At 45.7% G+C, this 23,305-nt stretch overlaps 1 protein-coding gene across 2 annotated transcripts in view; it reads left to right on the forward strand.

Moving 5' to 3' along the window:
- The first annotated feature begins 974 nt into the window (after positions 1-974).
- The window catches only part of EIF3L (eukaryotic translation initiation factor 3 subunit L), a 28,120-nt gene continuing 5,789 nt past the window's right edge, over positions 975-23,305 (forward strand). The window contains exons 1-11 of one of the 2 annotated variants that reach the window (XM_045467118.1): positions 975-1,330; positions 1,892-1,940; positions 3,095-3,305; positions 6,772-6,851; positions 11,172-11,233; positions 14,831-14,900; positions 15,113-15,186; positions 18,209-18,380; positions 20,257-20,411; positions 21,169-21,339; positions 22,122-22,619. In XM_045467118.1, coding sequence (XP_045323074.1) covers positions 1,298-1,330; positions 1,892-1,940; positions 3,095-3,305; positions 6,772-6,851; positions 11,172-11,233; positions 14,831-14,900; positions 15,113-15,186; positions 18,209-18,380; positions 20,257-20,411; positions 21,169-21,339; positions 22,122-22,619 — 1,575 coding nt within the window. In that variant the 5' untranslated portion in view covers positions 975-1,297. Of the gene's footprint in view, positions 1,331-1,891; positions 1,941-3,094; positions 3,306-6,771; positions 6,852-11,171; positions 11,234-14,830; positions 14,901-15,112; positions 15,187-18,208; positions 18,381-20,256; positions 20,412-21,168; positions 21,340-22,121; positions 22,620-23,305 lie in introns of those variants that run through there. The other variant, XM_045467119.1, reaches the window with a different exon arrangement.

Here is a 23,305-nt window from a genome sequence, read left to right on the forward strand (position 1 = left end):
CTTACATGTTATCAGGTGTTTGGGGGCCTAAGAAGAAACTCAGAGAATGATTAACTTTCTTGCTTTCCCCTTGGAGTGGGAACACAGCTTCTTTGGTTTATTGAGACGCAAGGTGCAATACAAACAAAAGTAAATGTGGCCTAGCAGAAAAACAGCAGAGAAGCAGTCTTTCTAAAAATGGGGTCCCTTCAGTTTCCCTGTCTCACCGTGATGGTTATCACCTCTTGGTGATAGTTCCAAGGGAAGGCAAAGCAAAAACCTGACACAAAGAGCTGGGATGGGGCAGGGCATCGCCATTCTAAATAGGATGCTCATAGAACGGAAGGTAGAACCAGGGCGAAACTTGCACCTATCTGGGAGGACTGCATTCTATAAGCGACACCAGGTTAAATGTGAATGCGAAAAACCCGAGGTGGACTGTGCCTGGCAGGGAAAAAGCTGGAGTAGCTGTTTTAAAAGAGGAAGGAGAGGCTGGGGCCTAAGGAGGGTGAGGAACACTCCTAGTCACACAGCATATTCGCAGTTGAGCAGGGACTGGAATCCAGATTTCTGTTAGGTGTCGTGGCTACGTAGATGACCACACTAAGGCCCGTGGCCCACATGCCGGTTTTCGCTGGTTTGTTTTAGAACCCCATCTCTAACTCGAGGACTTCTCCAGGAGGCGCACCCACCCTACCTGCCGATTGGAAAAAGACCACAACCCGAGCTCGGAAGCTGCATGGGTGGGTCGCAGGGCCGCCTCTAGGGCCCCACATCACAGTGGGCCTCCCATTGCCTGCTCCAACCTTATTGTCCAAAGTTGGCAGGCGCCTTGTGTCAATGACCTCTAGCTGCATGGGACCAAGTCTCAACTTCTAAACCAGTAAGTTTAGTCTTTCGAAGCCAAACATTTGAAAACATTCCTTGCTGCAGGCAAACTGCTTACACCTAAATCCAACATCAGGCCCCCATACCCGAACTTCCTTTCTTGCGAGAAGTCGCCAGAGGAAGCTGTCAGCCATCTTTTGTGTGGCATCATTTCTGGTTTCTCTTTGCCCATTCTTTGTCATGCCGAAGCAGTTCACTCTTTCTACTGAATTTACGCAAGCACTACAGACTCCCCCTTCCTTATACAGCCTCTATTTGAAGAAGGAAGAAAAATGCAAGTGTTTCCCGCTTCCGCCCTTCTTGACGTGGCGGCTCCCTGAAGACTTCCGGTTTCCCGGCAGGCCCGGTAGGGGCTGAACTTCCGGCCTCACGACGCAGGCGCGGGCCGCAGTTTTCGCTCTCTCTGGCTGTGTTCGTGAGTGCCGCAGCCATGTCTTATCCCGCTGATGATTACGAGTCCGAGGTAAGGCTGGCCCTGCGCGTGAACTGAGCTCCGCGAAGGAGGCAGAGTTCTTTGGATGTTGGGCCCCGCGGCGAGACGGCGTCCGGGCCTCTCTGGGAGCCCTTGCGGGCCGCGACCGCCTCCGGCCTGCCTCCCTGCGGGCGCGGCCCTCATGCTGTTCCCACTGCTTGCTGCTACTCACCAGCCCCGTCTCGGCCCGCCCACTTCGCATGTCCGGTCTCCTCGTTCTCTCCCTTTGCGAGACCGGAGACGGAGGCTGCTTGTGGAATCCCATAAGGATTCTGTGTTTCTGTAACTTAGCTCTTACGGTTTGGGCTGCCCCTTGTAAAACAACGTTGGTTCCCGCGGCCTCTTGTGCTTTGCTCTACCTTATTTGTATCCGTAACGTTGTATCGCTGTCTTGTTTATTCTCCCTTCTCTCACAAGCGTGTGAGTTTCTCCAAGGCAGGGACTGTGTTTTATCCACTTGCGTATTCTTAGTACCCTGCTTATCCTAAACATTGTCGAACGAACGTTTTGGGTTCACGAATTGGTGACCGTTTCCGTCTCTTTCCTTAACAGGCTGCTTATGATCCCTATGCTTACCCAGGCGACTATGACATGCACACAGGTGAGACCATGGACTTGTCTGGCTAGCTAGGCACTTCTAGGGTTTGGCACCTTTTTGAAGGTCTCAGAACAGCTTTGACGGGCATCTGTTAAACGCTCTTTCTTCGTGGTCCCAGTGTGGAGTCAGTTACTAGTTCTCAGAAGGAGGGTGGTATAGAGCCTAATAAACGAGGTCTTTTCCATGTTCCACCTCCGAGTCTCAGAAGAGAAAGCTCACTATCCTGGATGTGGTTTCCTTGTCAGACTATTCGCTGAAGACGAAAATCTTGTTGTGAAAAATTAAAGAAATTCAGACCAAGCCCAAGTGAAGTATTTTTGGGGTTTCCTGAAATGTAGTGAGTTGGTTTGACTTAGTAAGTGCCGTGCATTGTTGCAGGTACCTTGTCCAAAGTGTTTCATTTGGTCCTTAAAACAGTTCTATAAAGTACCTAAATTAAAGTTGTCTCCCTTTGGCAGATGAGAAAACAGAGCAGAGAAGTTTGGTAACTTGCACTGTTGTATTGGTAGAAAATGGCAGTCATTCATTCATTCATCCAAAAAATATTAAGTGCCTACTACTTACTTTCCCTTCCCACAGTCGTCTTCTCTCTTCTAACACACATATAACCACGTGGGTACACCTGAAGGTACACTGAGTACAAGGTTCTTGCCCTCTTAGGCTTCAGGTTCTAGTGGAGGAAAGAGATTATGAACAAACATAATTTTTTTTTTTTTTTTTAAATTTTTTTTTCCACGTTTTTATTTATTTTTGGGACAGAGAGAGACAGAGCATGAACGGGGGAGGGGCAGAGAGAGAGGGAGACACAGAATCGGAAACAGGCTCCAGGCTCTGAGCCCTCAGCCCAGAGCCTGACGCGGGGCTCGAACTCACGGACCGCGAGATCGTGACCTGGCTGAAGTCAGACGCTTTAACCGACTGCGCCACCCAGGCGCCCCTGAACAAACATAATTTTAAGTAGTGGTGCGTTTTTTGAAGAAACCGCGTACCGGGATCGAGAGTGAGTTGGGGACAGTTATATTTCTGAGTGCTTAAAAGGGAATTATACCTGATTTGTAGACTTTAGTTTAATTTAGAGGATGGGCTTGCCCTTTCGTTTTGTAATATATGTGGGTTTGAAAGCACTTGGTAAAGTATTTGTTCTGTCCAACCTTTAGGAGATCCAAAGCAGGATCTGGCTTATGAACGTCAGTATGAACAGCAGACCTATCAGGTGATCCCTGAAGTGATCAAAAACTTCATCCAGTATTTCCACAAAACCGTCTCAGATTTGATTGACCAGAAGGTGTATGAGCTGCAGGCCAGTCGCGTGTCCAGCGACGTCATTGACCAGAAGGTGTATGAGATCCAAGACATCTATGAGAACAGGTACAGACTGCTGGCTGAAATGACCCTCTTTCTAGGTGGACTGGTTTAGCGATGCAGCCCCTGAAAAGGGTGCTGTCTAATCACTTCTCTGTAAAGAGAGAGCCCGAGGGGTTTCTGTGATTCCTTGGGGGAGACACGTTACTTTGTTGGACTGTATTGCCAAAACTCATACAGGGTCTGGGGCGCCTGGGTGGCTAAATCAGTTAAGCCTCTGACTTCGGCTCAGGTCATGATCTCACAGCTTGTGGGTTCGAGCCCTGCATCGGGCTCTGTGCTGACAGGTCAGAGCCTGGAGCCTGTTTCAGTTTCTGTGTCTCCTTCTCTCTGACCCTCCTCTGTTCATGCTCTGTCTCTCTCTGTCTCAAAAATAAATAAAAACATTAAATGAAAAAAAAAATTAAAAAAAAAACCAAACTCATACAGGGTCTAAAATAATAACACCGTGATCGGTAATTATAGCAGCAGTTACAGTAGTATGTGCGACCAGTGTAAATCAGGCAACGTTCAGAATGCTTTTCCTGTGTTTTACTCGTTACGCTTCTCAGTAACCCCATGAAGTAGGTAGTATTGTGTTTCTCATCTTATGGATGAGGGAAACAAAGCACAGAAAGGATAAGTCACATGGCTACTTGAGTTTTGAACCTGCACATTCTGACAGCAGAGCCCAATTTTTAAATTACTGCACGACTTTTTTTCCTAATGTGTATTTACCGAGAGAGCGAGAGTGCGTGTGTGCAACACGCAAGCTTGGGAGGGAGATAGAGAATCCCAGGTAGGCTCTGCGCTGTCGGCGTGAAGCCTGACATGGGGCTGTGTCTCACGAATTGAGAGATCGTGACCTGAGCGGAAATCATGAATTGGACACTCACCCAGCTGAGCCCCCCAAGATGCCCCACATTACTGCACAACTTAATGCATAACAGGGTGAGCCACGCTTTGACTGGTTTTCAGGGGATTGCCCTTGTGTAATTGGCATTAGAGATGAGACAGGTCAGTCAGGGTCAGGATAGTCAGGAATGACTTCACCAAGGAAGCAGAATTTAAACCATTACTGAGAGGAGGGGTGGACAAAACTGATAGCCAGAGGCTTATTGGATCAGTGAATAGAATTAATCCCTGAACTGTTTTTTCCTTCCTCCTCACATCTTCCTAGTTAAAAGTGTGTAGCTCAGTGCTGTCCCATAGAAACAGTAATGCTAACCACATGTGTAACAGTTTTTTTCATCAGCTATGTTTAAAAAATATAAAAAGAGGGGCATCTGGCTGGCTGAGTTGGTGGAGCTTATGACTCTTGGCCTCAGGGTTGTGAGCTTGAGCCCCACGTTGGGGGTAGAGATCACTTAAAAATAAAACTTTAGAGGCACCTGGGTGGCTCAGTCAGTTAAGTGTCTGACTTCGGCTCAGGTTGTGATTTCATGGTTTGTGGGTTCGAGCCCCGCGTTGGGCTGCGTGCTGACAGCTCAGAGCCTGGAGCCTGCTTTCGAATCTGTGTCTGTCTCCCTCCCCCCCCCCCCTCTCTCTTTCTCTCTCTCTCTCTTTCTCTCTCGTCTCTCAAAATGAATAAAAAAATATAAAAATAATAATAATAAATAAGACTTAAAAAATAAGTAAAAAGATGGGGAATTAATTTTAATAATTTATTTCGACATCTAAAATATTACCACTCATAATCAGAATTAAACCGTTAATGAGTTATTTTACTTTTTTTAGTATTACGCATTCTAAATTCTATATTTTGTATTTATAGCACAACTCAATTTGTATATGTTGGAAATACTTGATCTCTATTTAAATTTTCTTTTTTTAATGTTTATTTTTGAGAGAGACCAGGTATGAGTTGGGGAGGAGCAGAGGGAGAGGGAGACACAGAATCTGAAACAGGCTCCAGGTTCTGAGCTGTCAGCACAGAGCCTGACGCAGGCCTCGAACTCACAGACCGCGAGATCGTGACCTGAGCCGAAGTTGGATGTTTAACTGAGCCACCCAGGTTTCCTTCTATTTAGATTTCATAACATTTACAGTTGAAAAATCAGATTCACATACTTAAATAATTCTAAATATATTTGAAAGTTTTCCAGAAACTGAGTTAGATATTGGTTTTTTTAATTAAAATTAAAATTTGACATTCATTTCTTTAGCACAGTAATCACATGTGGCAAACAGAGTTGGAGCCAAGCGTGTGGTACACATTTCCATAGGAGAATGTGTGGTGAGGAGAATATCTGGCGCCTTGGAAAGTATGTTCCTTTGCAGATGAGTGGGCAAAGGGAGGAAATGGTAAAGGAGACAGGGCAGAAAGAAAATCTAGATAGTATAGGCCTAGAGAGTAGTGTCAGGAAAATAGGTAGTAAGTCAGCAGAGAGAAGTGGCACAGGAAACCAGAGAGAAGAGACTTTGAAGAAGGGAAGGGTCAACAAACGTTAAGTGTTCTGGTGAGATTGAGTCAAGGAAGGAGCCGGTTGATTTTGGCAATTGAGAAGTCCTTTGATCACCAGCAAGGTCCGTTTCAGTGGAGTGGTGGAGGCAGGAGCCAGATGGCAGAGGGTGAGAAATGGAGGATGACAAAGGAGAGGTAGGTAGCAAGTGTAGAGGACATAAGTGTTGTTGAGATGCTTTGTGTTTTGTCGCATGTCTTGAAGCAGGAACTTGAGCATATTTCTGTGCTGAACTGAAAGATCTGGAGAAGAGAGAGAGGTGGGAGTTGAGAGTGGGAGAAAGTTGAAGTAGCTCCTAAGGGGATCAGGAGGGAAATTGAACGGAAACCTCTTGTAGGGCTGTGAAGCATCGTGGGCAGCGGTGTTTGGGTGGGATGCTGCAGGTCTGTGATGGCATCAGACCACAACAAACAGACAGATTTGCTTCCAAGTTTGGAAAGGAGGAGGAGACACGGCGCTCCAGGAGAGTAGGAAAAATATTGCTAAGGGAGAAGGGTGGGAGTATCTAAAACAGGTATCAGATCAGGGAACAGCAAACTGTCAAGTATGACTGGAGTTCATGACACGGAGCCCGGAAATGATCCTGAAGAGCACGGTGTTGCCTAACTGATAATTTTTTTTAGTGTTTATTTCTGAAAGAGAGACAGAGCGTGAGTGGCGAAGGGGCAGAGAGGGAGGGAGACACAGAATCTGAAGCAGGCTTCAGGCTCTGAGCTGTCAGCGCAGAACCCAGTGCGGGACCCAGACGCATGTACTGTGAGATCGTGACCTGATCCGAAGTTGGAGCCCCACTGACTGAGCCACCCAGCTGCCCCATAAGTGATAAAAACGAGTGTTTACCGTATTGAGAAAAGTTGAGGTGCAGAGTTGGGTATAGGAAAGTTGTAGACGTGGAGGGCTTTGGCCCTGGCTTCGTTTCTGTGACGCCTTCCCCTTTGTGAGCCTGGGTCCTTATCTGTAAAATGTGAAGGTTTCTTCTTCTCAGGTCCTTCCTGTTTCGGACTTGTAGAATTTTTGTGCTTGGTTTTCAGCTGGACCAAGTTGACTGAAAGATTCTTCAAGAATACACCCTGGCCTGAGGCTGAAGCCATTGCTCCACAGGTTGGAAACGGTAGGTATGAGCTCTTTGTGTTCTGCGCGCTGGGTGGGATCCTGCGACTCAGGGGTCACTAGGAGGCTCAAATGATCTGTGCCTTTCACTCACTGTTTTGTTTCCCCAGGACTTCGTACACCTTAGACCCTTAGTAAAGAACTTGTTGAATGAAGCCTGAATAAACAAAGAGGGGACAGAGACCTCTCAAATGTGGTGAAGCTGAAATTGAGATCTTTGTCCTGACTTGTTTCCATTTCCCTCTGTAATTTTGGAGGTCATTATAGTCGCTTGGGAATGGGCTCTCTGGCAGCTTCCTTCCACCTTTCACTTTATGATGGTTTTTTTTATATATGGTGTGATGTAGGAAGATCCGTCTCCACATTTTTACATGTGGATAACTAGCTGTCCTAGCACTAGTTTTCAAAAAGACTGTTTTTCCATTAAGTTGTCTTGGCACCTTTGTTGAAATTGGTTATCATGTAAATGTAAGGGTTTATGTCTGGACTCTCAGGCTTTTTGTTTTTTTTTTAATGTTTTATTTTTTGAGAGAGCGAGCAAGCACGAGCAGGGAAGGGACAGAGAGAGAGGGAGAGAGAGAGAGAATGAATCTGAAACAGGCTCCAGTCTCTTAAGCTGTCAGCATAGAGCCTGATGTGGGGCTAGAACCCATGAACTGAGCCGAAGTTGGATGCTTAACCCACTGAGCCACCCAGGTGCCCTTCTCAGCCTTTTTTTTTTTTTTTTTTTTTTTTAAGGTTTATTTATTTTGAGGGTTGGGGGAGGGAATCCCAAGCAGGCTCCACACTGTCAGTGCAGAGCCCGACGCGGGGCTCGAATTCATGAACCGTGAGATCGTGACCTGAGCCGGAATCAGGAGTTGGACACTTAACCGGCTGAACCACCCCGGCGCCCCTAGACTCTCATTTTAACTCCATTGATGTATATGTCTTTCCTTATGCTTGGGCCCCACTGTCTTGATTATTGTAGCTTTGTGGTAAGTTTTGAAACCAGAAGTGTAAGTCCTTCAACTATGTTCTTTTTCAAGATTGTTTTGGTTCTTCTGAGTCCCTTGGATTTCCATATGAGTTTTAGGATCAGCTGGTCAGTTTTGGCAAAAAGCCAGCTGGGATTTTGATAAGGATGGTGTTGACTCTGAAAATAGAATTAGGGGTACGTTGCTTTTATATTTAAGTCTTCTAATTTATGGGCATGTAGTGTCTTTTCATTTACTCAGCTCTGTTTAGAAGTCGCTCTCGGAGAGTTTATTTTCTGTGGTGCTCAGACCTTTTTCTTTGTTTAATATACTGCCTATAAGAACGTAACATTGTGTGTATTAACTACAAAGTCCTGTAATACAGTTGACCCTTGAACAACATAGGTTTGTACTGGGTGAGTCTGCTTGTACATGGATTATTTTCGCTCCCATACAGTACTGTAAATGTATTTTCTCTTAAAATTTTCTTAATGTTTTCTCCTCTACAGCTTACTTTATTATAAGAATACAGTATCTAATACACATAGCATACAAAATATGTGTTAATTGACAGTTTGTGTTATTGGTAAGGCTCCCAGTCAGCAGTAGGTTATTAAAGTTCAACAGTCAAATATCTGAGGAGTCAGAAGTTATTTGTGTGGGCTTTTGACTGTGCAGGGGGTGGTTCTTGCCCCTAACCCCTACAGTGTTCAACGGTCAGCTGTGTATAATTTTATAGGAAAGTAATCACAGGACCTAATAGTGAAAAAAGAGATTTGGTATAAAAATCACCTCCCTCCCCTTCCATCCTCAAGTCTTCAGTTTCTCTAGAGCCGTCTAGTGCTACCACTTTCTTTTCTTATCCTTCCCATGATGGTCTATGCATACATAAGCAAACAGGAATACCTCTTTTGTTTCTTTTTTACATAGACTAAATGCCATTTCTTTCCCTTGAAAAAATTTTTTTTTAATTTTTTTTTTTTAACGTTTATTTATTTTTGAGACAGAGACAGAGCATGAATGGGGGAGGGTCAGAGAGAGGGAGACACAGAATCTGAAACAGGCTCCAGGCTCCGAGCTGTCAGCACAGAGCCCGATGTGGGGCTCGAACTCACGGATCGTGAGATCATGACCCGAGCCAAAGTTGGCTGCTTAACTGACTGAGCCACCCAGGCGCCCCGAAAAAATTTTTTTAAATCATTTTCTTAGGTTTTTTTTTTTTTTTTTGAGAGAGAGAATGAGAATGAGTGGGGGAAGTGCAGAGGGAAGGAAAGAGAGAATCCCAAGCAGGCTCTGCCCTGTCAGTTTGGACCCCAACATGGGGCTTGAACTCACAAACTGTGAGATCATGACCTGAGCCGAAACCAAGAGTCCGATGCTTAACCCACTAAACCACCCAGGTGCCTCCCCCCCTTTTTTTAAATGTTTATTTATTTTTGAGAGAGAATGTGTGTGTGAGTGGGGGAGAGGCAGAGAGAGGTGTAGACAGAGGATCAGAAGCAGGCTCTGTGCTGATAGCAGACAGCGCAGTGCAGGGCTTGAACTCATGAACCACGAGATCTGTGACCTGAGCTGAAGTTGGATGCTTAACTGCCTGAGCCACCCAGGGGCCCCTTTTTTCCTTTTTAAAGTTAATTATATTTTTGGAGCGTATTCTCTATCTCCAGGATTTCTTTTTTATTTTCCTTTAATTTTTTTTTTTTTTTAATGTTTATTTTTGAGAGGGGCAGAGAGAGAGGGAGACACAGAATCCGAAGCAGGTTCCAGGCTCTGAGCTGTCAGCACAGAGCTCGACACGGGGCTCGAACTCACAGACCACGAGATCATGACCTGAGCTGAAGTCGGACGCTTAACTGACTGAGCTACCCAGGCGCCCCTGTATCTCCAGGATTTATAAGACCACCCCCAGGTTTGGTGGTTGGTATAGTTGTATCCACAGCTATGAAGGTTTACAGCAAATGGATACAGAGCAAAATCAGCAAGGGGAAAGAAGACATAGACAGGAATCTAACGGAAACCAGGTGCATGTTACCAGCAGTCCCTTCCCGTGGAGTCACATGGGATGTGCTGTTCCTCGAGCAAGCAGGGAATTGTGACGTGTGAAAAGTTGTCTGTCGGAGAGACTACTTACAGACTTGGTGTCCAAGGATTTTATTGGGTGTTGGTTATGTGGGCACATCCTCTGCCTAGCACGTACCAAAATTCCAGACCCCCAGAAGGAAAGCAGGAGTTCAGCATGAACCACTGTTGCACAGTTTAGGCATAGCAGACCACTCTTATCAGGGTGGTGAGGACCTTCCTGAAATCCAGTCCCAGATGCCAGCCAAGGACCAACTTTACCAGCCAAAGGATAGGAGTCTCACGTCTGCTTTGTTAGCTCTTTTCTGCTCAGTGTCAGTGTCCAAAGAACCCTCCCTCCCTTCCTCTTTCTTTCTTTCTTTCTTTCTTTCTTTCTTTCTTTCTTTCTTTCTTTCTTTCTTTCTTTCTTTCTTTCTAGTGGTTGTATCATATTAATAGGATAAGTTCTTTAAAATAGGATTTGTGGCTCAGTCAGTTAAGCATCCAACTCTTGATTTTGGCTCAGGTCACAATCTCGGTCATGGGATTGAGCCCTGAGTCAGTCTCTGCCCTGGGCGTGGAGCCTGCTTGGGATATTCCCCCTGTCCGCCTTTTTCTTCATCTCCTTCTCCTCCCCCCTCCCCATGTGTTCTCTTTCTTTCAAAAAAAAAATAAATATAAAAAAATTAAATAGGATTTCTAAATAAAAGATACCCATATATTTCCGATTTTGATAATGTGACATTGCTTTCTTGGGAGCTGTTACTATTTATTTATGTGTTGGTTTATTAAACAACTGGATGGCAAAATACCTTAAATGATGACGGGAAATGAGTCTGAATGAGATGAAGATGAGGTTGAAAGATAAAACAAGGTGAATTTTCTTGTTGCACGTATTCTTGGGGTGTAAGTGTTAAAATTTAAAATGTAGATGTCGTTTAGTCTTTTATTTATTTTTTTATTTTTTTATTTTTTTTAAATTTTTTTTTCAACATTTATTTATTTTTGGGACAGAGAGAGACAGAGCATGAACGGGGGAGGGGCAGAGAGAGAGGGAGACACAGAATCGGAAACAGGCTCCAGGCTCTGAGCCATCAGCCCAGAGCCTGACGCGGGGCTCGAACTCCCGGACCGTGAGATCGTGACCTGGCTGAAGTCGGACGCTTAACCGACTGCGCCACCCAGGCGCCCCTCATTTAGTCTTTTAAATCATGTTTATCCCTTTACTCCCTTCAAAGGGGCTAGAACTGCCTGAAGACCCTGGTTGTTTGTGGATTACTAAAGCACGCCTTTGCCATCTCTTTCAGATGCTGTCTTCCTGATTTTGTACAAAGAATTATACTACAGGCACATATATGCCAAAGTCAGTGTGAGTATCTAAGTGTTGTTAGCGTTGTTTTAAACTGTGTGTCGTTTTTGTGTTTGGAGCACAACCACTGGTTTATATTGGTTCAGTGTCCAAGAGTGGTTGGCATGTGTTCTCAGTGTTCTTTTAAGAAATAACGGTTGGGGGCGGGGGGCGCCTGGGTGGTTGAGTAAGTTAACCGTCTGACTTCGGCTCAGGTCCTGATCTCACAGTACGTGGGTTCGAGCCCTGTGTCAGACTCTGCTGACAGCACAGAGTCTGGAGCCTGCTTCGGATTCTGTCTCCCTCTCCCTTTGCCCTTCCCTTTGTTCATGCTCTGTCTCTGTCTCTCAAAAAAAATAAACACTAAAAAAATAGTAATAATAATAACAGAGGGAATGATTGAATCTAGCAAGCTGGGTATCTATTCCAGACAAACTGTAATAGGTGATAGTTTTGCTGTCCGTTTTAATGTCTCCATCCCCACAGTTTCTGACTTGCACTCATCACATTGATTGGGTTGTAGGATGCCATCCTAATAGTGTGTTCCTGAGTGCCGCCTTAATTTTTTTTTTTTATGTTTGTTTATTTTTGAGAGAGAGAGAGAGAGCACAAGCAGGGGAGGGGCAGAGAGAGAGGGAGACACAGAAGCTAAAGCAGGTTCCAGGCTCTGAGCTGTCAGCACAGAGCCTGACATGGGGCTGAAACTCATGAACTGTGAGATCATGACCTGAGCTGAAGTTGGATGCTTAACTGACTGAGCCACCCTGGGGCCCCCTGAGCACCTTCTTTTGTCTCTGCCTGTGATGTCCTTGCTTTTTTTAACTCCAGTGCATTGCCGTGGAGTCTTCGACTCTGAAACATACATGAAATTGTCACCGTGTGTCAAGCATAATGCTTGGCACTTGACATGCATCTATATTCTAATCCTCACCGTAATCCTGCAGAGCAGGCAAATTGAGGTGGTTTTTCTCAAATTCATACAACTAGTAAGTGGCCAGACTCCTTGAACTCAGGCCTGTCTTATTGGAGTACCAGTGTTCTTTCTGCCACACTCCCCCTACTTGGGGCACCTGTTTGATTCTTCTCTGATTTCTGAATTTTAGAATGACCTAAGTCTCTTAAAATACGATCTGTACTATTTATACACATGATGACTAAAAATGTCTGTTATTAGCCCCAGTGTCTCTAAATCCATACTTGCATATCCAGCTACCTATTCCACGTCTCCAGTTGGTTGTCTTTCTGGTCATCTCATCTCAAGTGTAACATACCCCAAACTGAAGTTTTCTTTTCCCTTTAAACCTGTTCTTCCCATGTCAGCCAACTCGCAAATAATACCACCGTGCATCCAGGTGACTTGGACTGAAAACCTTGGCCTCTTTCTTGACTTTTGTCTCACTTGACTTCTAGCCTTGCAGCAAATCCTGTTCAGCTGTATCTTCAACATACTTCTTGAAACCACCCACTTATCACCGCCACCACTGCTGCTATCCTAGTTCAACGCATTATCATCTCTTGCCTGGACTGTGTAGCTGCTTACCTATAACCAGCATGATCCTTTTGAAACATAGTCTCACCAAGTCACACCCTGCCTCCCAATCCTACCGTGACTTGCTGTCATACTTAGAATAAAATCCCAAGTCTTAGTCATAGTTCTGCTTGATCTGGCTTCCCTTCCTTTCCTGGGCTCCTGGCCATCCTCGGGCCATCCTCCTGGCCACACTTCAGAGCGTATGTACATCACTAGCTGACATCGTATTATTTGTTGACTAGGTTTTTGTTTGCTACCCCCGCTAGAGGGTAAAACTCTGCCAGGGCATGGACTTGATCTTGTTCACGGCTGTAATCCTGTGCCTCGTCACTGATGGTGACAGGCTAATTGTTGGAGCATGCGTGTGCATGTGTAAATGAAGGAAACTGGCACCATGATCTCTCCTTAGAGTATTTCTGCCTGCTCACAGTTAACTCATTCTCGTCCCCCTGAGGGGTCAGCTTGACCTGACTAGCAAGCTCTTGCTTTGCCGTGGGAGCCACCGTGAGTGCCGGCTGGAGGCGTTCCCGTTGTCAGAGTACTGCAGGGGCTGTGCTTTTCTGGCATCCCAGTGAGAGCTGTCACTACTTTATGTGAGGGAAAGTGAAGATTCCCTCCTACACTTGATGCTTTGGCTCAGGTACTATGTGGGCCATGCTGAGTCTAGCTAGCCTATATAACACGGCTTTCTTGGGAAGACCATGGCATCAGAACCCATAGTACAAGTGGTTCTACCACGTCCAATCTTACCTTTGGTCTGTAATAAAGATTCAGCAGAAGCTTATTGATCTTGTAACCTCTTCATTAGGTACCACATGGGGTACATTCATATATGTGGCCAGTGTTAAATCTTGTGGGGGCGTTTCATTGAAAGAACACTTAACTATATTGGGCACTTTTACGACATAGTCTCATTCTACATAGACGTTGAGTACCTTGTCAGAAGCTCAGTAAGCAGTGGGGCTAAAACTCCAGGGCTGTGTTCTTTCTCCCCCATTACAGATAGCATCGTGTTATTCCCCAGCTCAGAAACCGTCAGTGGTTCTCCGTTGCCAGCAACATGATGTCTAGATTGGGGGTCAGCAGCCTTCACTATAAAGGGCCAGATGGGTTTTTTTTTGGCTTTGAGGCCATCATGGTCTCTGTTGAATGTGTTCAACACTGCCTTTGTAACAGCCGTAGACAGTGAGTGCAGGGCTCTGTTCCAGTTGAACTTTTTATTGACAAAAACAGGTGATGGTGGATTTACTGACCCCTCTGGCCTAGATTTCTGTTGACCTGAAAGACCTCTGCATTCCTGGCCTCTTCTAGTCTCGTGTAGCCTAGTGTAGCGTTATCTGCTCTCACCATTCTTTGAGCACTGTGATCTTACCTTTTTGCTTTTGTTAGTACTTTTGTCTTTCTTTCCTTTTTTTTTTAATGTTTGTTTTTGAGAGGGAGAGAGGGAGACACAGAATCTGTAGCAGGCTTTATCGAGGCTCTGAGCTACCAGCGCAGAGCCTGACGCTGGGCTCAAACTCATGAACTGTGAGATCATGACCTGAGCCAAAGTTGGGATGTTTAACCAACTGAGCCACCCCGGCGCCCCAGTACTTCTGTCTTTCTGCTTCACTAGATCTGCATGCTTGTTCTTTAATGGTCAGTTGGGGTTGTTGCCGTAAAACCTGAACATTACGGTCTGATATTCAGTGCCCCTTTGAACTGCTCTAGCTCTTACGGTCTTCCCTCTGACTTGAGTGCTCTTTGCATCCTCAGAAGGAGAGAGTCACTGTCAGTTCTCATGGGTCTTTAGCCGTCATGGTAGACCATGAGTAAAATACATATGTTTTATTTCTTAATATTTATTTTGAGAGAAAGCACTCATGCAAGGGAGGCAGAGGGGCGCAGAGAAAGGGAGGGAGGGAGAGAATCCCAAGTAGGTTCCATGCTGTCAACACTGAGCCCAGTGTAGGGCTCAAACTCACCGTGAGATCATGACCTGAGCTGAAATCAAGAGTCTGATGCTAAAGCAACTGAGCCACCCAGGGGCCCCGAGTAAAACACATTTAAATTAAACATCTGTGCTGATGTCTCCTTTCTTTTTACAGGGAGGGCCCTCCTTGGAGCAGAGATTTGAATCCTACTACAACTACTGCAATCTCTTCAACTACATTCTTAGTGAGTTTGAGTTTGGTTAAGGGTGTGAGGCTGTGATGAGGCCCAGTGCTGGCCTCTAGCTTTTTGTTAGCAGAATTTTAATATGCAAGTAGAAGAGGGGATGTCCTGTTATTCATGGTCTTTTTAAGAGAAAAGTTAGAAAATGTATTCTATATATAGCCTTACCAAGTGGGCATAGTTTGCATCTGACTTTGCTGTGATCTCCCACGCAGATGCCGATGGTCCTGCTCCCCTTGAACTACCCAACCAGTGGCTCTGGGATATCATTGATGAGTTCATCTATCAGGTATCTGGCCAGCCGTGATCTCATTTGAAATAACTAGTCCAACAAAGGAGCAGCGGTTACCATTGTTTGCATTGTTAAAAAGATGCTTGGGATAAAAATGTCCCCATCATGGTTGGGGATATCCCCTGGTGGCGGTCCTCAGTGTCGTGGTTTTCTGAAGAGTCAGTGACGCATAAGAGCTCTGGGTATCAATTTGGTAGTCGAGCTGACTTTCATCAAGCTCTTACCTGACCTTGAGAGTTGGTCTGATAGGGAGAATAAAGGCTTCCTAGGCTTTGGAGTCAGGTAGAAGTGAGTGGGTGCTGGTGTGGGGGCTCCCACCTGGTAGTCTCTAACGTGGACATGTTGTTTAAGCCCTCCCAAGTTTTACTTTCCTCTCCTAGGAAACAGAAATGTTGTATGCCTTGACTGTGATAGTGGTTTTATGCTAGATAAGAATAAAGTAGAATATTAGCATCGAGGCGGAAACATTGCCTGTCTTGGAGTGCTCCTATGGAGGCTCCACCAAGAACTGGGTCAGATGTCAAGTACAGCAGCTGTGTAGCCCAGGGGTACACTTTTCAAGTCTTGCTGTTCACTAACCTGGGACCCTGGGCAAATTACTTAACCACATTGCCTTGGTTTCTCTAAAAGCGGGATCTGGGGGGTGATTACGGGAAATGACATCTAAAGTGCTTAGTGCAGTGCCTGTCACAGAAGAATTAATAAATGTTGCCTGGTTGTTGTGATGGTCAATATTATCATTATTCTTTTCCACCTTCTTTTAGGTCAGTTTTATTCTTTAAAAATAGAATATAGACTTAAAAAACACAGAATAATTGAATTTGGAGATACTTGTTTCCTGTGAGTTTTATGAGGACTGGATAATTCTCACTGGGAAGTTCCGGAGAAATCAGATTCTTAATAAAGCTGTTATTTGAGCTGCACAGACCAGAGACTTAGAAAGTGCTGGCAAGTTGTGATTGGTGGGCTGAGAAAGCCCTCCCAGGGCCCTTTGGGAGAGGTTTTCTGCTTAAGATGAGGCTTTGGTGCCTTTTGTGCAGTGAGGGCCACAAGTCACACTGGCCTGGTTTGCCCTTTCTGGCTTCTTGGCTTGTGTCAGCCCCTTTGGCATATTTTAGAAGGTTGGTGGTCCTGTTGACTCACAGCAGGTCAAGGAGGATCATCTGTGCTAAGGTTCTTCATCCTTCTTAAGATTATCATAATCCCTTGGGCTTAGCTGGTGCTCTCTTAAGGGGCTTAAAGTGCTCTCACCGGTAACAAAGCCTGGCCAGTGAGGGCCAGGTGGGATTCTGCCTGGCCAGGTAGATGTCACACGGGTAAGTGGCTCTTTCCCGTCACTCTGCTTTCATTTACTTTTATCAGTACAAGTAATACATGTATATATCGTTACTGTTTAAAAACTTTTGTCTGTTTCAGATTGCAGATAAAGTGTCTTCCTCTCCTTTGTGGAGGCATCAGTTATTGTCTGGAAAGATAGACACCATGTTAATGTTTCTCAGGGTTATATACATACAAAAATACTCCATTTAGAAATGGTTCAATAATATGTTTATGTAATTTGTTATGATATGGAACACTTAACATGTCTACATAGAGACAGCTTTGTTTTTTTCTGCTTACTACAAGATCTGTGTAAACTACCTTTTTGGTGATGAACATTTAGGTTTTCAGTTTCTACTGCTACAAACAGTGAGTTAGTAAATATCCTCATTTATGTTACACATAGGTTCATCTCTAGAGATCACTAGAGGTAGAATTGTTGGTTGAAGGATATTTGCTTTTTATGTTTTTTTAAATCAGCTTTATAGAGTCAATATTTGCACACAGTAAAATACCAATTTTAAGTGCACTGTTGATGAGATTTGACAAATGTGTACACCACCGCTGTAGAGATCTAGAACATGCAATCCCTTTGGATTTTAAGAAATAGTAACATCTTGCCCTCCCCGAGGGCTGTGTCAAATTACACTGCTGTCAGCAGTATTTGAGAATTTCTATGCTGTGGATGTTACTGGTCTAATTTTTGTCTGTTTGATGGGAAAGAAATGGTGATCTCATTTTAATTTGCGTTTCTCTGGTATCTGAAGAGATCAAGCGTTTTCCCTGTTAATTGACCAATCTTATTTTTCTTTGAAGTGACCATCAGTGTTCTTTGTCCATTTTTCCATTGGATTATCTTGTTCTTACTGACATAGAATCTGTTCAACAGTATTCTGGATACTCTTCTGTTAATTGTAAATCTGGAAACATTTTCCTACATTCTTAGAGGAAGATGATATTTTGGAGTTGAAGAACATTCTTGGGTCATCTAGGACCTAGATTCTAGGTCACTGGTTTCCAAACTTGGTGTGCACCAGAATCAACCAAGGAGCTTTTAAAAACTAATTGCGTAGGTCTCTTGTGCTATTTTCTGGGTGACTGATGGAGCCCCAGCCCATTGCTGGTCCCAGATGGAACCACTGCCTCAAAAAATACCTGTGGTATGGGCCCTCTATGTGCCTTACGCTGGGTGGTTAGGGTCTGTGGTTGGTACAGAGGTGACTCAGAGTGGGTTCCTGTCCTAGGTGAATTGATGGTGAACTCCAGTAGGGAAGACACACGTACAGACACCTGCCCTGTCTCCACCGCATTCATAATCCTGACTCGGGCATGGCACAGCCATCTAAGAGTAGATCTGTTACAAGCCACCTGGTTCTGATAGCCAGGTTGACTGCATTGCAAAGCTCATAGACTTTACACTTAAGTCTGGAGTCAGATACCAAACTGAATGTGTTTTTTTGTTTTACAAACTAACTTTCCTCTTAGAGATCTTTAGCTAGCCGAGGAAGAACTAACGTGCTCAGTAACGAACAAAATTCAATTTAAACCAAGATGGCTTTGCAAAAACAGGTAGCGCACAGAACAGTTTGGCGTGAGCAGCAGTAGCCCCGGCCCTCCCCTCCCGGTCCAGAGCCCCCCTCCCCACGGCCTCATGTTCTGCACCGGGCGCCACTCTGTCTCTCTCCCTTCTTCCCGACAGTTTCAGTCGTTCAGTCAGTACCGCTGTAAGACCGCCAAGAAGTCAGAGGAGGAGATTGACTTCCTTCGTTCCAATCCCAAAATCTGGAACGTTCACAGCGTCCTCAATGTCCTTCACTCCCTAGTAGACAAGTCGAACATTAACCGGCAGCTGGAGGTGTACACGAGCGGAGGTGAGTGCTGCTTGCCATCTGTTCCCGGGGAAGAGAGGCCTCAGAGGGGTCGCTGTGGCTTAGGGAACCGGCTGCTCCCGTTTGGTGTTGGACATGGGCAGTAGCCAAGTGCTGATGTCGGGGGCTGTGCGGCTTGGCAGCCTGTCGCCGACAGACTGAACCGGCACTCGTGAGACCAGCATTTGCAGGCACTTGTACTGTCTCCAGGGCCTTTGTTTAGATCAGCGATTCTCCCAAGTTTTTGGTGTCGGGACCACTTTGCAGTCTTTGAAGATTGAGAATCAGCAAGTTGAGCTGTATACATTTTGCCCCTGTGAGAAGAGTATCATTTTCTCAAATCACTTTGGCACCGGGTTGCATGGAAGAGAGCTCTGTGTGCTTCTGCCTTCTGTCTGTTGCAGTTACAGTCTGTTTTAGTTGCAGTAGATGAGGGAGACCGGGCCTCATCCAGACATGGAGTCCGGAAAGGGAGGAGTATCTCAGCAGCCTTTTCAGTCTTTGCGTTCTTTGCTGCTACATCAAAACTTGACAGCGAGGGAGTCATACCTGTTAATTTCATGAGGATTCTGAAAACGTTAGCAGTGAACTTTTACTTTCTTATATTAAAGTTCATAGGTTTATCCTGCAGCTTGAATGGATCTTTTTTTCTTTTTTTCTTTTTTTTTTTTTTTTTACTGCTGCATGGTTTTGTAGAATACTGGTTCATGGAGTTATAAAGATTTTCTGTTGACAGATTTTATTATATAATTAAAAAATTTTTTAAATGTTTATTTTTGAGAAAGAAGGAGACAGAGTGCAAGCTGGGGAGGGGCAGAGAGAGAGGGAGACACAGAATCCGAAGTGGGCTCCAGGCTCTGAGCTGTCAGCACAGAGCCCAGTGCGGGACTCGAACTCACAAACTGTGAGATCATGATCTGAGCTGAAGTCAGATGCTTAACAGACTGAGCCATCCAGGCCTTTTATTAGACAGTTTTTAAAGACCACATCTGTTACTTTTGTCACAGTCCCATCAGACAAGGCTTAATATGGAAGGCGTTGAACTCATAGTGGCAGATACAAGTTCTTTAAGACTACAGTTTTTGCTTAAAAGCTCACATTTTCATTGGCAGTGAAGTGAGCACTGTCCATTTTGTTGTTGAAATGTAACAGGTTCACTTCGTTCAGTTTTGGAACGTGTCTGCTAAACACCCCAATCTGAATTTATGGGCCATTCTTTCAAGTAAAAATAGTATTTTGTGAAAAAAGTGGCTGGTTCTTTTACTGCATGTGGTGGGAAAGAATACAGTAATTGCATGCCACTGCCTGATTTATGCTGAGTTGTTGGTAGTGTTACCCATGTTGTTCTCGGGTGTTCGGTGCAAGTGTCAGTTCAGTGAGAAAGACAAATCGCGTCTTAGTGTTATTAGGAAAATAGCTTTGGCCTCCAGAACTTCCTGAAAGCAGTGGCCTTGGTGAGTAAACTGCTCCTGATAAAAAGGGCCATCTCGGTGTTCTCAGGTGTCTTGGGACCAAAAAAAAAAAAAAAAAACCAAACCAAAAAACTGTCACCCCACTCAGGCAACTCTTGTTGGTAAATTTAAGATTAGTTTAAGGCCAGGGAGGCCTAGCTGGCTCATTCGGTGGAGCATGTGATGCTTGATCTCAAAGTCATGAGTTCGAGCCCACGTTGGGCATAGGGATTACTTTAAAAAAGAAAAGGTTAGCATCAGGTCAAGTGTGCTGCTTCTTGGTATTTCTTTGAGGGCAGTGAATCTCTGTTGCGGGAAGCTTTAGAGGCCGCTGGTAGGTGAAGAGGTCACCGAGTGACGTTCAGGGCTCAGGCTTACCTCCTTTCACCTGCCCCTGTGGAAGTGTTCACGGTATCTGTTTCTCTCAGGTGACCCCGAGAGTGTGGCCGGGGAGTATGGACGGCACTCCCTTTACAAGATGCTTGGGTATTTCAGCCTGGTGGGGCTCCTGCGTCTGCACTCCCTGTTGGGGGATTACTACCAGGCCATCAAGGTGCTGGAGAATATCGAACTGAATAAGAAGGTGATTACCTGCACCTCCCTCCCCTCCCCACCCCCTTCCCGAGCCAGAGGGTCTGCTTCAAGAGACACTCTGATCTATTAGGATACATTTCAGGGAGAAGAAAGGATTCATCCCCAGGCCAGTTGAAAATTGAGAACTGGGGGAACCACTGTAATGAAAATCTGAGCCTGGGCAAGGTGCTTTCTCTGTGTTAGTTAGTAACACTTGAACTATTCAGCAGTCTTTGATTCTGTTTTCAAAACAGAATGACAATGGCAGATTTTTACCATTCAGGTTTCACTTGTTAAGGAATTAACAGAAGATTTAGTTCTAAGATGGTTAGATAATGGTTATTAGCTGTGGTGGTTTTTCTTAGCCACAGAAAAATTGGTGCCTTTTTGACATGTGTGTATCTTCCAGTCTTTGTTTATCTGTTCCTCTATCAAGTTTATCTGGAAAAGCAAGGAGTAGAAAGCAAGGAGGAATATGTGACTGAGGTATAGAGGGATTTGGATCTGAAAGAAATTTTAAGGTTACCTGATTCAGCCCCTCCCCCCCCCCCCCCCCTTTAAAATATCTAACAAAATGAGGTTCTCAGGTCCTAGAACTTAATCGGTGAATGGTATGGTCTGTACTCAGAACCTCTGACTCGAGCCAGGGCTTCCCCTGGGTGGTCCAGGGCTTCTGCCTCAGCTGACACTGGGCCCTGCCAACCTCCAGACACTCTCTGGGGTGGATCGGTTCTGGGACTCATGGGTGCTTCTCCCTTCTTCCGCAGAGCATGTACTCTCGTGTGCCCGAGTGCCAGGTGACCACTTACTACTACGTCGGTTTTGCCTATTTGATGATGCGTCGCTACCAGGATGCCATCCGGGTCTTTGCCAACATCCTCCTCTACATCCAGAGGACCAAGAGCATGTTCCAGAGGACCACATACAAGTATGAGATGGTGAGGAAGCCTCCGACCGGCCTGACCCCTTGGCACCTGTGCCAGCAGTTTTGGGGAAACGTCATCCAAAACGTTGCTCTTTGTATGCCTTTTCAAGCTGGCATGCTCTAAGTTTCTTTTCTTTGTGTCTCTTATCTCAGATCATTAACTCCTTAACAATAGGGACAATATCTTCCATTTTACTTTTGTCCCTCGACAGTGCCTACGTGTATTCAAAAACCGTTTGCTGAGCGTTCACTGGGCTGTCGGTGTTTAAAAAGGAGTTAGATGTGGGTACCGCCCTCACGCAGTTTGCCGTGGAGGAGGGTGGGTCCAAGACGTGCACAGCATTGAGGTTTCTGGGCAGAGAAAAGGTGTCGAGACTTAGAAGTATGGTGATGTAGCACCACGATGGACTCTCTTGTTGGGGCGGGGGGGGCAGGAGAGTAGTCAGATTGGGGTGTCAGGTTCTGGAGTGGCCTTCACCACCCAGCTAAGCTGTTTGATCGTTACAGGCATTACGGCGCCATCCAAGTTTCTGGGTGACTCGGTCGGAAGTGGTGTGGGAGGATTGATCTGGTGGAGTGTGGGGTGATCCAGGGAGAAGGAGGCCCCAGTAGAGAATGCAGGAGCCAGCTGAGGAGAACCTGGAAGTGGGCTGGGGAGGTTCACTGGAGCTAGAGGGCACACTGGGAGAGACTGTGGGAAAGTGAACGGCCCTGGAGGGTGTGGGGGCGACGGCCGCAGGGACTTCCGAAAGTCCGTGGCATTTGACCCTGCGGCGATTTCTCTCCCACCCCCAGATTAACAAGCAGAACGAGCAGATGCACGCGCTGCTGGCCATCGCGCTCACCATGTACCCCATGCGAATTGACGAGAGCATTCACCTCCAGCTGCGGGAGAAATACGGGGACAAGATGCTGCGCATGCAGAAAGGTGACCCGCAGGTCTATGAGGAGCTCTTCAGCTACTCGTGCCCCAAATTCCTGTCGCCTGTGGTGCCCAACTACGACAACGTGCACCCGAACTACCACAAGGAGCCCTTCCTGCAGCAGCTGAAGGTGTTCGCCGATGAAGTGCAGCAGCAGGCCCAGCTCTCAACCATCCGCAGCTTCCTCAAGCTCTACACCACCATGCCCGTGGCCAAGCTGGCCGGCTTCCTGGACCTCACGGAACAGGAGTTCCGTATCCAGCTCCTCGTCTTCAAACACAAGATGAAGAACCTGGTGTGGACCAGTGGCATCTCTGCCCTGGACGGCGAGTTTCAGTCGGCCTCTGAGGTGGACTTCTACATTGATAAGGTACGGCTGCCCCCCGGCCTGGGTCTCTGGGGCCCTCTGTTCACGCACCCCGCGATAAACACTGACCGGGCGCCCACCGCGCTGAGCATTTGGGACTTAGCGGTGAACAAAATCCACAAAGATTTCTGCCCTCGTGCTGAGGTACTAATGTAAGAAAATAGACACTAAGCGTTCTGATGCAGCGAGTCAGGTAGTAGGTGCCGATGCGAGATGAGTAAACCCATCTAATTTTTTAAGGAAAAAAGTTCTGTTCGAGTCCGCGTTAAGACAGCTGCCTGCGATGCACAGTCTCCACAACGTAGAGAATGCTCCAGGGAACGAACGTTTGGTGTGAGAGTTCTATATGGTTTTGTTGAGTTATAAGTCGCAGTGAATGACCTTCCAGAGAGTTACAGACTTTATGTTACGTGCAGGGCTGTATGACTTTAATCTTACGGGAATCCGGGAGTTTTTTTTCTATTTCTTCAGCCCACATTCTTTTTTTTTTTTTTTTTTAACTGTTTTTTTTCTATTTCTTATCTTTATGTTTGGAATGCTTCTCTCTCTCTCTCTCTCTCTTTTTTTAAATGAAGTAGATGTACAGAGTTTGCTTGGGGCAGAAATAGAACCCGTGCTTTGAGGTTTTGTCAGGTCATTTTGACCTTAGGTAAGGGTTAAAGTATAGCTTCCCTGAGAGCCCAGGAGCA

The sequence above is a fragment of the Leopardus geoffroyi genome, chromosome B4, assembly GCF_018350155.1.
Source record: "Leopardus geoffroyi isolate Oge1 chromosome B4, O.geoffroyi_Oge1_pat1.0, whole genome shotgun sequence".
NCBI classification, from domain to species: Eukaryota; Metazoa; Chordata; class Mammalia; order Carnivora; family Felidae; genus Leopardus; species Leopardus geoffroyi.